This window comes from Limulus polyphemus, unplaced genomic scaffold, assembly GCF_000517525.1.
Source record: "Limulus polyphemus unplaced genomic scaffold, Limulus_polyphemus-2.1.2 Scaffold1142, whole genome shotgun sequence".
Classification (NCBI taxonomy): domain Eukaryota; kingdom Metazoa; phylum Arthropoda; class Merostomata; order Xiphosura; family Limulidae; genus Limulus; species Limulus polyphemus.
This window is the reverse complement of record NW_013666752.1, coordinates 210,290-226,197: the sequence shown is the minus strand read 5'-3', so window position 1 is coordinate 226,197 and position 15,908 is coordinate 210,290. Positions and strand designations below refer to the sequence as shown.

Sequence of the window (15,908 nt, the reverse complement as noted above, 5' to 3'; positions counted from 1 at the left end):
GGGGGGGGTAAAAATTCCCGGGGAGACGAAACAGCCCAATAGAATGAGTAACAAATGTGTGGGGAGTTGGCCACATGGAGGATCTTGTCTAAGGGCTGGCTAAATTGAGAAGCAAGAGAGTTAGATAAGAGATGAAGCAGATGTGATGAAATGTGAAAGAGCCTGGAACATCCAAAGAAGAATACACCAACCAGAGGAGTTGATGGATCCATACAGTAAGGGTAGAAGGTGAGAGGTTCCTGGTTGAAGAGGGGACCCAGGGAATAAACAAACAATAGTAGGGACCCCTAAAGGGAAAGTTTGTGCCAAGAAACACCAAATAATTTGAACTGGACAAAAGAGTGGGGCTAAGTGAGAACGATCATAGAAGGAAGGGAGGCAGGGGAGAAAAAATGGTCACCCTCCCAAGAAGCTGAAGGGTTAGGAAGAAAAAATTGGTTCAAACAGAGAAGTAAAGAAATGCAGGGGAATACAGTTGGAGAACCATCAATAGTATATATACTTAAATGATGGCAACCAGAAGTTACAAGAAGAAGGAAGGAAGTCATAAGAGAAAGAAGGTAGAGAAAGCAAGAAGCCATAGGCTTTAATGGGGTACATGTGAGAGGGTGTAACACCACATCAAGATCCTAGTGTAGCATGGGAGTCAGGTGAGGGGGGGGGGGTTGGCAAAGAATAAAAAAGATTAAAATAGAGTGGAGAGGACAGGAAAAGAAAACTCTGTTTTAAATAGAAAGATCAAATATATTGGATAAGGCTACCCAATAACCAGCATTGGTGGAGACAGACAAACCATGGTCGAACAACCAAGTAAAAACGATAGAAAGGTGGGTCACAATAGGATGACTGGGATGAACGAAGTGGTGGATGGATCAATGATGACAAACTGTCACGAAGTGGAAGAGTGACAGAAATAGGATAAGAAGAAGGCTACAAGATTGGATAGTCCAGCTCTAAGGATGAAGGTTTTGTTTGTTTGTTTTTTTTAATTTTGCACAAAGCTACACGAGGGCTATCTGCGCTAGCTGTCCCTAATTTAGCAGTGTAAGACTAGAGGGAAGGCAGCTAGTCATCACCACACACTGCCAACTCTTGGGCTACTCTTTCACCAACAAATAGTGTTATTGACCGTCACATTATAACACTCCCATGGCTGAAAGGGTGAGCATGTTTGGTGGGATAGGGATTTGAACCCGCCACCCTCAGAAAGGGTGAAGGACCAAACAAATCCTACACATGGAAATGAAGGGATGATACCCTTGGATGAAAAAGGGATGTGTGTGGTTGAAGTAATAGAGAGAGATAACAAGTAGAGAAATCCAGGTATGAGCTGCCTAAAGAGGCACTACCAAGAAGATCTAACAAGGAGTGTTGCATATCATGGCAAGGGCCAAAACGAGGAGTCCTAAAGGAAGATAGGCATACAGTAAAAGATGAATAACCATGATGCCAGTCCTGGCTTAGAGCATCAACAGCCAGAGCCAAAGGATGAGGAACTGGAGACCAGAAGAGAAGAAGCTTGAAACTGAAAGGAAAAGTAAAACCAATGGAAACCCCAAGGGTAGAGAGACCACACTGTAGGTAGAATGAGGTCCAGCCAAGAGAGGTGATCTGTCCCCAGGTTCAAAGTCCACAGCATATGACATGTGACAGAACAAATTCCATGGGAAAGAGTCTAGAAGAGGAGATCCAATGCCAAAAAAGCAAAAAGTCCTGGAGCGAGTGTCTCCCCCCTCAATGGATGATATGTGACACAACTGTGGAATTGTTGGAGTAGATCATGTCCAACAGATCTACCAGAAGATGTAGGAAATGAAAACATATCTGATGAACAGAGTTAAATTCAAGTCCATTTATATGAAATGAACTCTTCCTGTGCCCAAATGTGAGAAGACATGGTGTTGTTCAGAGATGTACCCCAACCCAAAAGGGAAGCAATTGTGAAGAGATGTAGATCTGGTCAGGGGAGTGGTAATCGAATGCCAATCGTAGTATTGACACGGTCTAGCCACCAAGACAAGTCTTTGAGAAGAGGATAAGGGAAGTTCACAATTAAGAACAACTGATCCCAATAAATATTCCACTGTTTTTGCAAGATTCACTGAAGGAAGTGCATATGTACATCCTAAAGCAATAAGTGATTCCTGAGAAACCAGAGTATCCAAATGTGAAAGGATCTCACATACTAAACAAAAATGAGAAACACAAACCACAGTGACCAGACCTTCCATAGCTTGCAGGCAAAGAGGTGAAGGCTGAACCTGACTGAGATGAGAGTACAAGAAAACACCCATATGTACTAAAATCTGTGTAGGCATGATAAAGGACTTGGAAAACATGACAATTAGTCCCAACCAAGCAGCCTCATGCAGAAGAAGGGATGAGTGAGAGAAGAACATCTACCAAGAATGAGCAAGTAGAAGCCATTCAACCAGGCAGAAATGGAAATACAGCCCCAGTCTGTGAGAGTAGCGAGTGAAGGCCGTCATGGATTGATTGAAAACATAATGGGTTGAAGCCACACTGAAGGGAAGAGCATTTAATAAGATGGAATGGATGAAATGTAAAGAAAAAACATTTGGAGGGTGGGGTAAATGAGATATATAGGTGTCCAATATGCCTTACTTGGTCACCCATAGACCAGGTGAAAAAGACCAGTGGAGAGGAAAGAAATTCTCCAGCTGGAACCATGGAATGACAAGACACCAGTTTAGAGATGAAGGATCAATAACCAGACACCAGAGTAAAACATCTATAGAGAGAGTGTATACTCTCTGTATGGCATGTTTGGTGAAAATGTTAGAGACCAAATCCATGCTGAAGATAAACAGAGTTGGAGGAAGGAGAAAAGGAAATGGGAAGACAAAAGAGGGGATGAGAGAGACCATGAATGAAAACATGAAAAACCCATCTCTCAGTATAAAACTGACACCAAACCCTAGTTAAGTGGACAAACAGGCACCCACAGGGCCCGACCCAACAGGATATCATTGATGAGATAAGCAACAAATCAGGTGTCAGAAAGACAGAAAGAAGAGGAAGATCTGGAAACTATAATTAGAAAGGTAGTGATAGACTGATCTTGCCAAGAGTTGAAGGGCACGGTTGAGAAAGAGAAGAAACTAGGGAAGATAATGAGGACTGACGCTGGTCTACTTCCACTCAGGTCTACAATGAAACAAACATTACCAAAGACTTTCAGGCAAAGAAAAGGAGCCTGATAAATATCAAGGAGATGTGAAAGAAGGTGCAGGCATACATTAGTGAGCGGCACATCTTGACCCAAGAAGTTCTAGCAGCAGAGGAATCAAGTAAAAAGGAACAAAAGAGAAGATGTGGTACAGGCTAAAATGGTAGAGAGAAGGGAACAAACCTATCCAGAAAACCCCAGTGAAGCACAATGAAATGCCTCAAACAAAAGGTGCAGAGAGATTGTAAGAGAGTGGTGAAGAAAAGAAGAAGACATTAAAAACAGGGAACTAGAGAGTGAAATAGAGGACAAAGGGTCCACTCCTCAAGCAGGCAAAAAGAGATTCTAAAGACTGGGAATCTAGAAAAGGAAAGGAAAAATTGCTGGTGGCCAGGACAAAGGAGTCAAGAATACGAGGAGAATGAAGCATGTGAGTATGAGTATGGAAATGTTTGAGAAAGGAATCAGTATGAACCCTAATATTAGGTGAGGGAGGAAGAAAATATTATCCCAAAAACTGGTTTCCTGGAGTAAAGAGTGGAAAGAATCAAAAGACACATGCCAAAGAAGAAATATAAAACATACCTGAGAAATCACATCCCGAAATAGATCAGAAGCTTGAGGATTTTCCCCAACCAGTAACGCAGTACCCAAAACAAACCAAAGTGGGGAACAGTCAGCGAAGTTTGTTGTCCTGCTGGTCATTCACAAACTGAGAAGAAAGGATGCTAACCAAAGGGACAGGATTGGAGGAGGAAAAGTATGCATGAGGGAACCCACAACACACTGTACAATAGCTGTAACATCCTCAACAGTCAATGAGCCTCCAGAAGCCATAGTAGAAATCACCGTCACTTGAGAATTCATTAGGTTAATGAATGCTTTTGAAATAAAAACAAAGGCAGAATGAAAACAAAAGTTACATTGAAAATTGCAAATCTCAGTAGACTTTAAAAAAATTAACATATTTCTTCAAGGTAATGCTGAGGAAAAGAATGAAGTTATTTCAAGTGCAAGTGCTTAAGGGAAGTTAATGCATATGGAGGTTGTGTCCCTTTCTATTGGTAGAGGGCTATTGTTGCATGATGATGTCATCAGGAACCAGCACAGTTCACATTGATGTGAATTTTAAGGGAGATTAGTTTAAGGCTAGTGGCATGCAAGTTTCATAGACAGATGCATAAAGGATATAACTATTCTGTCTTGGAAGCATAAATTTTATCAATAATAATTACATTTAATATCTTAGTTTTATCTAGGGAATAAATCAATCACAGCTCGATTAAACCAAATCAGACTACAAGTTTGGCAATCAAAAACAAAACTTTTTTGTTATTTTTATGCAAATGATTCAACAAATAATGTTTAAAAAATATTTAAGAACTTTACATGATATTATTTAATTACGAAGAAAGGTCAAACTTAAAATATATATATACTTAGTCTTATGAGGCAAACATTATTTGAATATATTACTTAGTCAGTACAAAAATTAAAAAATGGCCAATACCTACAAATTTTAATTGAAAGACATTCAACTTGATTTCAAATATAACTTATGTAATCTTAACCAAGAAAGTCAATATTACAAAAATTATACCCATAATAGACAAAAAATGTAGGTACCTAAATGATGAAAAAAAGACCAGATTTATACATGAAATATTAGAATAAAACAAAGCTCTGGAATATATTTTAATTTAAAAATGCATTCTGCAAAAGTGAGTTCTATCATTAATTTTTTTAATACTGCATTTTTAAAAAAACACAAGCAAATATATGATAAGATATATTTTTTTTTATTGTTTTGTAATGATAACAGGTGTTTTAGAATAATTTTTGATTACCTATCTGGGTGACTCTCTGCAATAAGTTGTTTAGCAACATCTCCTAACTGTTTGACTGTAACTGCATAATCCTCAACAGCATTTTCCAGGGTTTCATGTTTTTTCATTAGGTTCTGAGCACTGATTTCATCTTTACCACGATCATCTACCATCATGTACAACTCCTGTTCACTCATCCAGACTTCTGCTTCAGATGCATCAAAATAATACTGCAAACATACAAGGACAATTTGAATACTTGGTAATAATTATAAGGTACTGACACTTCCACTCACTTCACATACAAAAAAATTCATTAACTGAATACCAATTTTGTGAGAAAAAATAAAATTATTTAATTCAAACTAAGAATATTAAAAATTTTAATCCTATTACAAAATATTTAGTTAAACATATCTCAGAACATTAGCACCTTTCAAAAATGATATTAAAACATATACTTAAAAATATATTGTTTAATACACCTTAGAACTGAACAGAATTTGTAAAAGCAGATGGGCAATCAGTCTTGGATGACAAAAAAAACAGAAATAACTACAGACAATCTGAAAATTAGTAAACATATTCAAAATACTATTGCTTACAACAAATAAAGATACCATACAACCAATAATTTGGAGTAATAAGCCGTTTCTTCTTTTCAGATGCTGTGATTTACACAATGATATTTCTAATGTTACAAAACATATATATATGTACCTGGTGTGCTTTTTCAGATTCTTCCAGTTTATTTCTACGAATATCCATTGCATTAATTAGTTTTTGCCATAAATCAAGAAGCTCTTCAATAAGTTTCTGGAATTCTTCAGCAGCTTCATGGCCTTCTTCAATCAGCTTTTGCCCATTTCCACAAACATTCATAATTCTTGGCTCGTGATTATCTATCTCTGTACGAAGTGACTAAAAAAACAAATGAAAGTATAAGTTCTTTACTTGTTTAAGATTAAATTAAAAAATAGTACAAGTTTTAAGGATCTCCATATAAAATAACTGACTACTGACCACACAAAGCAAACACTTGTTTATCTACATACAAATTGGCTCAACAATAAGGAAGTTTTAATCACACACACATATATACTCAGTTACAATTACTGCAAATTACTGATCAAATATCTGCATAAAAATTTCTTCAATAATAAATTCATGAAAAGATTAATTACCTCTGAACAAAGTGATTGACTAAAAATTACCTCAAAATATCATATTGTATAACAAGTACAAAGAATCAGTTGTGTACGTACAAAGAAACACTTACAGTTAAACAAAACTATTAGAATGAACAATAAATGTAGAAAAGGTTCAGCTGGCTATGTATAAAATAACTGAAAAACAAACACAGAAGAATACTAATTATCCAAAAAAAATTTACATTTCATATTATAATCACAAAAGAGAATAAACATTTGCATAATTTTAACTGAAATTTTCATTCATTGAATCAATATATCATTCTTTTATTATTCATATAAATATATTGGTAACTAGTTTTAAATATAAAATATTATATTAGAAATTAAGATGATGAAGACAAGAAATACAATAGAAAAAATCTTATTTCATCTTTTGTTTTAAACAGCAAGATTTAACTGTAAAATTTAAAAAAAAAGATAAAATGGATTTCCAGCATTTTGTTTTCCTCAGATGCCCATAAAGTTTAGTTCAAAAACTTGAATTTGGGGTATACAATTACAATAATTCATATATAGCAATGAAAAGAAAAAGAATTAGTCATGTTTCAATCTCACCTGGTACTTCTTTTTTAACATTTGCACACTAAAAAGACTGTTTCCATACTCAGCTGAGAGAGCCAATGGGATCTTCTCTTGTACCCACAATTTCTCATCCTCCACATCCCTACGAAACTGATAGGCTTCCTTCTTCTTCAGAAGCTGAGATTTCCTTTCTTGTAAAGGAGCTTCAAGCCGTTGAAATCTGTGATCATACAACTATGTTTTAAATATCATTTGAAAATTAGGTTTAATTATATACATTTTTCAGCACTGTTAATCTCAAAAACATTAGTTTTAAAATTGATTTTACAAATTCCTGAACATTTATCACATTAATTTCATATATATGCAATTATTATGAATAATAAAAACTTCTACAGCTTTAGTTAAAACATATGGTTTAATTAAATATAGTTTAAAGTACACCAACTTCTCTTTTAAATGTTGTAAAGTTAAATCACTATATGTACTCCTGTTGTGAGCCCAATCAAGTAAAAAAAAAGTATAAAACAAGGTTGACATCAGATATCTCTTTCAGTAACCATGTCCATTTTGTCTTGCCCTGAGGGAAAAATTATACCAGTGAATTGAAAAAATTACAAGGAACTTATTTGAACTTGTACTTAAGAACTTAATTTTTTAAATAATACTATAATATTAAGTTGTTTCTACTAAATTATTTTATTTAACCCTTTCGTGATGGGTGGGTCTAAATGCGCATGTCACGGTCTTTTAGCAAGTTATTTTCAAAATTTAGCTAAACTACTATTTGTTTATGTTATACCAATTAGTATAGCATAAAATTATAGCTAATAATCCATATGTTAATAGTATATACGATTTAAGTTATTATTCTATAAGGCAACATTTAAAAAATCCTGAATTTCCCCTAGTATGAGAAAGGTATTTTCTCTAGTTATCCACTTTTCTCTATTTTATTCACCACCCCTCCAATAAGTACAAAATTTAATGTAAATTACCCACTATAAAATCGTCTTTTCTCAGACAAACCATAATTTTATAGTCATCAAATAGAAAATCAGATCCCTCTTGCCACACCCACCTGTCACATCCTCTCTTTCAGGATTTGTTATTAATTCTCTCGTATGTTTAATTCTATATTATGTATAACCAATAGAAAGTCAAGGTTTTCATCTATCAAATGATGTATTATATTAGGTTGCTTTCTGAACAGAGAATTGTCAATTTCTCAGTCAGTACAAGCTTTGTTCCCACTGGAAAGATAACGACTAGCTTGAATGATTTTGTTGCATTGTTAGAAAGCCAGAAAAATTGTGATGGTTAGGGGAAATTTTCTGTTTTTTGCATGTTATTATTCTATGTTCTTTGGTGCATTATATAATTAAATAAAAATTAGCTTAAAAAAGTAGGGTTAAGTGTCATCTACAGGTGACAGCAAAAAAAAAAGACCAGGGTAAGTACTTTATTTCTTGCTTTTCATGCTTATTCTTTATATATACACATAGCTAAAATGTAAAATTAAGGGTCTCTTTAGGTTAGATTAAGTAAAATAATAACAATAATATAATAAAAATGTTTCATGAAGCAACATGCGAGTAGCTCGTGGGTAATTCAATGGCGTAACATGAGCTCCACATTCCCCAAATGATTCACAACTTATAATGACATGAATATAGTAGTAAGTTGTTCAAAGGGCAATCACAGAGCAACAAAACAATAAAATTTAAGTATAAATAGATGTACATTGTCACAAATTTAAAGCTACTTCGGATAAACAAATGTAGTTTCATGTTACAATCTGAAGTCATTCTAGAAAGTAAAAAAAGAGTAATTTAGATTTATCTAATTTTTTTTCTGTAGTTATGAGGTCAGTCAGATTGACCGACCATGTACAGAGTTTGGGTAGAGAAAATAACAGATAATATATAAAGTTTTACTGAAAACAAACATTTTAAATGTATTTAGGAGGTTTTTACAGATTTCATATTTCAGATTTTAGGGATGAAGAATAGTCTTTTTAATCATAACAGGAAAATCACTTCACAGATTTTAGGGATGAAGAATAGTCTTTTTAATCATAACAGGAAAATCACTTCACATTCGGACTAGTAACAAAACAGACTCAATATATTCACAAACAAATCTTCAATAAAAATAATTCATTAAAATATCTAATTTTTTTGTGTATGAAAGACTTGTACTGTTTACTAAAAGTCTACCAAATTTTGTGAAGATACACATACTGCATTAAAAGTCATAGTATAAATAGTTAATGTGTGCAAGTGTGTATACAAACTTGTGTATTTTATATTGAGCCTGTCGCAAAAGGGTTAATTATGTTTAAAGAGAAATTTAATAAAACAAGTCTAAAATATGTTTCAGACTGTAAATTAGCACTCTCTAAGGTTAAAACATTTTCTTTCAAAATTTAAAAATTTTTCCTTGCACTTTAGCACTTGTTCTACCATCTATGATCAGCATTTAAATCTTTCTGTAGTCTTTTTTTCTTCATAAAATGGCATCTGGGTGTGTTCAACCGTAGCTTTTAAAATTCTAACCAATCCTAGTCGTAAGGTGTCAATTTTGATGCCACCTCATGTTTCTCATGTTTGACAAATCATACGGTGATAACATAGGGAAGTGTGTGGTGCTTAATATAAAAATTGACGCTTTAGTTTGAGACTATAGTCAGTTTAGCACACTACCTGTTGTTACATGTCTTGAAAATCTTGCATTTGAAAAAGAAACGCATGGCAGATAGACTTTTCATGATTTTTAAAGAATCTAAAAATATGCTATATTGTTTTAACATTTATTTTAATCATTATATTGCAATTTTAACTCAAAGTAAATATAATTTTAGGAACAAAAGCTGATTCTTAAGTGTTAGGCTTAAGAATTTTTGATGGTGCGAATGCAAGGTCTTTAGAAGTGGTTTAGGCCTAGTGCTTAGAACTCAAATGTGTCTGAGTTAATCAGTGAGAAAATATCTTAAGCGGGTGTGAAATATGTCTACCACATTGAACACTATTTACACTATTGATGTGACTGTTTTATCATCACAATAGACAAACTTATGGGCATAGAATTTCCAAGCTGATAATGCATAAAAACTAAGTAAATCAAAATTAAATAATTTACTTTTCTGAAACTACATGCCTTCAGGAAAGTTACTGTCAAGTTTTAAACAATTTCATCTACTAGTTATATTTTTGGAATGAAATTTGACAAGAGCTGCGTAATGTACTTATAATATAAGTAGGCTGTGGTTAATGTGATATATTGTTTTTGTTGTAATTACATAAATTAATCATTCCTTTGATACAAATAGATTCTTGAAATAACAGTTATTTGGACTATTAAAACCATTTAGTTCTTTTGCAAAAAAAAAGTATTGATACAGACACACAGACTTAAAAAGTTTCCTCACTGCCACTTATAAAAATATGGACTCAACCCATTTCAATCTTACCTGTCTTGTACATAGACCTTCTTTTCCTGAATGTCACCACCTTTATCTGGATCCATTTTCACTAGATGCTCAGCCTGTTTTTGAAGTTCTGACACTTGTTTTGATTTTACTGCCATTTGAGTTTCTACCATCTATAACAAAGGCAAAAAAATGCATCTTAAAAAAAAACAAGGTTAAACTTTATGTGTTCTTTAACACAACGCTACATAGTGGATTATGTGCATTCTGTCCACTGCGGACAATTTAACCCTGGATTTTAGCATTGTAGGTCCATAAACTTACAGCTGACCCACCAATGGACCAGGCTCAAAGTATGCATGTATATCACCAGATTAACATTTTCCTAATCTGAAAATAGATTTCTGATAGTTAATCACCTGCACACACACACAGAAGTGCTATTTCCTTCATGCATCTGCCTATATCATTCCTATGTTTTTTGTTGTTGTTTTTCTGAAAAGCTTAATAAAAAAAATGGAATAAGAAAATTAATATTCAATATCCCTAAAAAATCTGTTAGTTATATTCCATATTTTCAAAAATATTTCCTATATCATTTTCTGATTTTTGAGTTGGCTATAAGATACTTTTACTATAAAATTTAATGATTTCTCTTTATTAAACCCTCAAACATTTATGCTATTTAAAGAACTGAAGTAAGCAATAAACTGAATAAAGGTTCAGCTTATATGAGTATTTACATAACATTATGAAAACATAATGAGCATTTTGTTGAAAAGGGAAAAACAGTTTAACTCTTTCCAGATGGGTCATGGGTCAAAGGCCATGTCATCGCGTTTCTCGACTCGCATTCAAAATTTTATTGAACTACTATTTATGTCAATAAGTGTGATATCAAACTGTAGATTATAATTTAAATTTTAATATTATACATGATTCAATTTCTTAATTTAAAAGTAAATAAAAAAAACAGTTAAACATCGATTTTTGTGTGTCACGTGGTATGTTGAATGGTGCATTGGTTCAAATTAAATGTTTGTGATGTTAAAATACTAAGTCTATAGTTTCATACAAATTAGGAACTCAACTTACCGATATTTATAAGCTAGAAAATAAAATAAGAACCTCATATCTTTTCTATTTGCTGAGATATCGCTCATATACTGAATCATATACAGTGGCCCCACTCACCTCTTTCCATTTTTGGAAACAGTCCCTTATATAGATTAACTTCAGTATATTACTCGTGAATAAGCAATCGAAAGCTCAGAATGTCCCCCTAGTGGCATTCTCAGCCATTTAGTAGTGTTAAGACACCATCTCATTCTTTCAAACCAAGATTTCAAGAAGGTAGGCTTTGTCTTTAGTCTGCGCAAAATTTCATATATTTTTAGACAGAAATACAGTTTAGTTACTAAGCTTAATAAATTATAGTGGAATTCTATGGTATCAATATAGTAATTTGTGATTTTTTGGTTATTCAACTGCATATATAAAACCTAAAAAAAGTTATTTTGTTTCACATCCTCCACGTGTGAAATTTTAATAACTGAAATAATAAAACACATCCAAGACAGGTCACTTTGTAAACACTAAAAGTCAGTTTTATATTATTGGATACGGTAACATGAGTGCATGTGTGCCTCGTTATTGTAACTTCTGTACTGTTAGCCAAACACAGGTGAAAAGTCAATATAATAAAAATAATAAATGTATAATGTTATGAGATCTAACTTATTTAGTCTAAACACCTACATTTTTGTGTTATAATCTGTTGTCATTCTAGAATAAAACAGGCATAATTTATATTTATTTCCTAATTTTTTATGTTGTTTGCGAGATCAGTCAAATCTACCGAACCTGTACAGAGATTCGTTAGAGAAAATAACAGATAAAATATAAAGTTTTTTCTTAAGAAATGTTTGATAACTATCTGGAGATTATAAATATTTGAAAATTTTCTGATGCATAAAAGTATTTTTAATCTTAAAATTAAAATTACTTTGCATGTGAAAAGAAAAAAAGAGACGAGAAAAAAAGTGCCTAACAAACCTTAAGACTTAATGAAAAAAAACTTGATATCTTGCATATGAAAGCATTGTAATGTTTACTGATAATTTGCAAATTTCGTTTACATACACTTACTAATTTAAAAGTTATAGCATGAAAACAAACACAAAATGGTTACAAGGTCAGTCCCAGGCACCGAGCCCGTGTTGAAAAAAAAAAAATAGAGTTAAAAATTATTCTAAACAGTAAAAAATATGTCTATGTCTCTTCAACAAAACATTGTTTTTGTTCTGACCTGTTGCTTCTGCAGTATGATGTTCACACTGGTGAGATCCTGACCTGTCTCAGCTGTCAAAACTTGATTTTCTAAATCTGTAATCCAACCATCTATATCATCACATGTTTGTTCATAAAGCACTTGTCTGTTGGCATCAAACAATTTTTCACCCTTTTCTTTTGTGGTCCTCCCTAAGGTTTCAAATTGCTGAGCTAGCTCCTCAAGACGAGGTTCAATGATATCTTTCATGTCTGGTTTTTCAACAATAAGTGCTTGGCCAGCCTACATCAAATACAAAATTATAATAACTGTAATCAGATATATGCAGCCACTTAAGCTACCTCCATTCAGTGAATTATCTCTAAATTAATAAATCAGTGGGTACATAAAACAAGATTATTATTACAATATTACATACTTTACTCAAAATTTGGATAAACAATTTCTTCAAATATTTATTTACATTTTTTCTTTGTTTTCTTTAGTCCTTTTATTTTACTAGAGCTTATTTTTTTAATTTTCAATTTTATCAAATATTGAGCAACTGTTTTTGTATGCTGGCTTTTCTCAGTGCATTCATTTTGTAGTATACTTAAATGTTAATAATTTTAAAAATTCCAAGTCAATACATGATTAAATATTACAAACTAATGGGTTGACTTACAGAAAGATTAATTTTACTTTCTGTAAAAACTCTTATTTTAGTGCCTTTGGTGAGAATAAATGAGAGTAGCATATTTCCATGATATTCTGTTACCCACGGCTTCTACCAAATTTGAAGATAATTATTAGCTGCCTTCTATTACTTCTACAGCATTAGCTTAGAAGTTGGTACAAAAACAGACAAAATGTGAATGAGGATATCTAACACAAGAAATGAGCATAAGTAATGTTTATGTATTCTAAAAGGCTATTATAAATGGCATTAATATCATTTATATTTCCTTTTTAAAAATTAAGTCAAATATTATTTTTTAAGAAATCAAGCATCTAATTTATCACCTCTTCTAACTTTTCAAGCTGTGGTTTGTTGGAAGCAACTTCAGCTTCAAAAGCTTGATGTCTAGTCCACTTGCTGTGAACAGTTTTTGCACTTCTGTAAGTTTCATCTTGGGCAGTGATGAATTTTTCTTGCATCCAATTGGAAAACTATGAAACAAACATACAATTAATGAATCATAAAGAAAATACAAAAGATTACATGGCAGGTCTTTAAAACTTATCTTTAAGTTCTTGATTACAAAACAGCTAAATATATTTTGCACTGCAGCAACAAGATAAATGGTGTGATTTGAATTTCATGTAAAGCTAATAAAGAGCTATCTGCACTAGCCATCCTTAATTTAGCAGTGATAAACTAAAGGGAAGGCAGCTAGTCAACACCATCCACCACCAACTCTTGGACTTCTCTTTTACCAACATATAATGGGATTGAACATCATATTATAACAAACTCAAAGTTGAAAAGGTGAGCATGTTTGGTGATGAAGAACAAGATAAAAAGAAATTTACTGCATATACATTTATGTACTGTTATTCTAGTTTCAATTATATAAATCACAAATTCTCTTCAATAAGATATCTTAGAAAAACAATGTTAATGTACTAGTTTTATTAGTTCAACAATAACTACAATTATTTTCTATGAAATGTTTATTATTAAATTGTAAAAAAATTTAGGAAAACCTGTTTTTGTAATTCATCAAACATGCACTAGCTTCAAACTTACTTCATCACAGTCCTGTAAGAACTGATTGAGTTCTAGTTGGTCTTTCAATTTATCCATCTGTTTCGAGGCTCGTTGGTGATTAGCATTACGTCTGTTAAAACATTATGTTAATGAAATTTAAGATCTACTCTTAATTACATTCTTACAAAACAGTTTATAACAAACAATAATGATTTCAAACATATTTTACACTAGGTAACATTTTAAGTAAAAAATAGTTGTTTCAAACTATTAACCATAAAAGTTACTGTTACAAAAATTGGACCACAGATATTTTTTTAGGTATTAAATCCCAGATTTTTAGATCTTTCATTAATGAAAAATATGAAATACATGTCATAAAACAAAAATCTCCAAACAAAGCAACCTCAACCACCATATCTATCTTATTAAATTATACAAAAATAATGCATCATGTTTTGATTTCCTTTATTTTTCTAATCTTTAAAATATATCATGAAAGGGAATTATGTAATTTCATACAAAATTTTATTAATACATCTGCTTCAGATGGCATTTTGCATATATTTACAAAAAAATTTTTTATGACCAACAATGATATTCTATATTGCCAAAACAAATAAAAAAATGCCAAATAAAGAATCTCAGTTCACTTTTACATATAATTGTCTATGATTGCATTAACAGTGCACTAAAATACATTTTAAAGAATTGAAAATGTTAGTAACTTTGAATTCTTACTCTTTCTGTCTATTGTCTTGAGACTAAAATTTGGGGTAGTTTTGAAATAACTAACACAAAATGCACTTTTGAAAGGTTAAGTTAAAAACATTTAGAAGATTGTTTTTTGTGGTACTGTTACAGACATTAATAATACACTTGGTGATTAAATATTTATCAAAATAAATTTATATCAAGAATTTTAAATTTTGAAAATGAATTATATTGCAAATGATAAATATAGAAATTACAAGATAAAAAAGTTTATAAGCATCTTTAAGAAATATATTAATCTAAATCTAACTTCTCACCTCTCATTTATATTTTCTGCTTTTTTATGTATTTTGTCAGCTGCAACGTGGCCTTCATCACACAATTTTTCTGCAAATTGGACAACAGCGCTAATTTTCTCATCATTTGCTTCCATAGTGGTAAGGAAAGCCTCATGACGCTTTATAAAATTTTCTGCTTGTTCCAAGTTAGCCTACATGAAACACAAGTGTTTGTAATATATGCATGTACCTTGTTAAACTAAACAAAAGTAAAACTTACAGAATCACATGCTAAAACTACAATGATTAATTCAACAATAGCAATCTAATATGAAGTACAACTAATATTAGTTAACAAATAAAGTACAGTCAACGGAACAGCTGTGATGAGAATATTATCTACTATTAGTTATAAGGTACAGACAACCTTATGTTCACTTATCAAGACAAGAAATTCATGGATTTTTTCACAACTCTTTAAGAATCAACAACCAAACTTCGAAAACCTAAGACAAGAAACATGCTGACATAACATTTCTGATACTAATTTCAGATGGACCAATACGATGAAGAATACTGATATAGCAGATAGTAAAAACCTGACTGGATACCAGTTAATATAAAATACTTAATTCAAAGGATTTTGCTCAATCAATACATGCACCCATCACTGTGTGCTTTTTTTTTTCAAGCTATGTTTAACACTGAACAAAGGGTGTAACAATATATATTTTTTATAAAGATGACTATGCTC

General features: G+C 32.1%; 1 protein-coding gene across 8 annotated transcripts in view; it reads right to left on the bottom strand.

Annotated features, from left to right (window-relative positions):
* Nucleotides 1-15,908, bottom strand: part of LOC106462325 (spectrin beta chain-like) — a 120,715-nt gene that overhangs the window by 47,915 nt on the left and 56,892 nt on the right. For all 8 annotated transcript variants that reach the window (XM_013922229.2, XM_022389549.1, XM_022389542.1 and 5 more), the window contains 8 exons: nucleotides 15,194-15,366; nucleotides 14,202-14,292; nucleotides 13,475-13,621; nucleotides 12,491-12,754; nucleotides 10,225-10,355; nucleotides 6,786-6,972; nucleotides 5,737-5,937; nucleotides 5,038-5,246 (listed from right to left, as the gene is read on the bottom strand). In XM_013922229.2, the coding sequence (XP_013777683.1) occupies nucleotides 5,038-5,246; nucleotides 5,737-5,937; nucleotides 6,786-6,972; nucleotides 10,225-10,355; nucleotides 12,491-12,754; nucleotides 13,475-13,621; nucleotides 14,202-14,292; nucleotides 15,194-15,366 (1,403 nt within the window). The remainder of the gene's footprint in view (nucleotides 1-5,037; nucleotides 5,247-5,736; nucleotides 5,938-6,785; nucleotides 6,973-10,224; nucleotides 10,356-12,490; nucleotides 12,755-13,474; nucleotides 13,622-14,201; nucleotides 14,293-15,193; nucleotides 15,367-15,908) is intronic.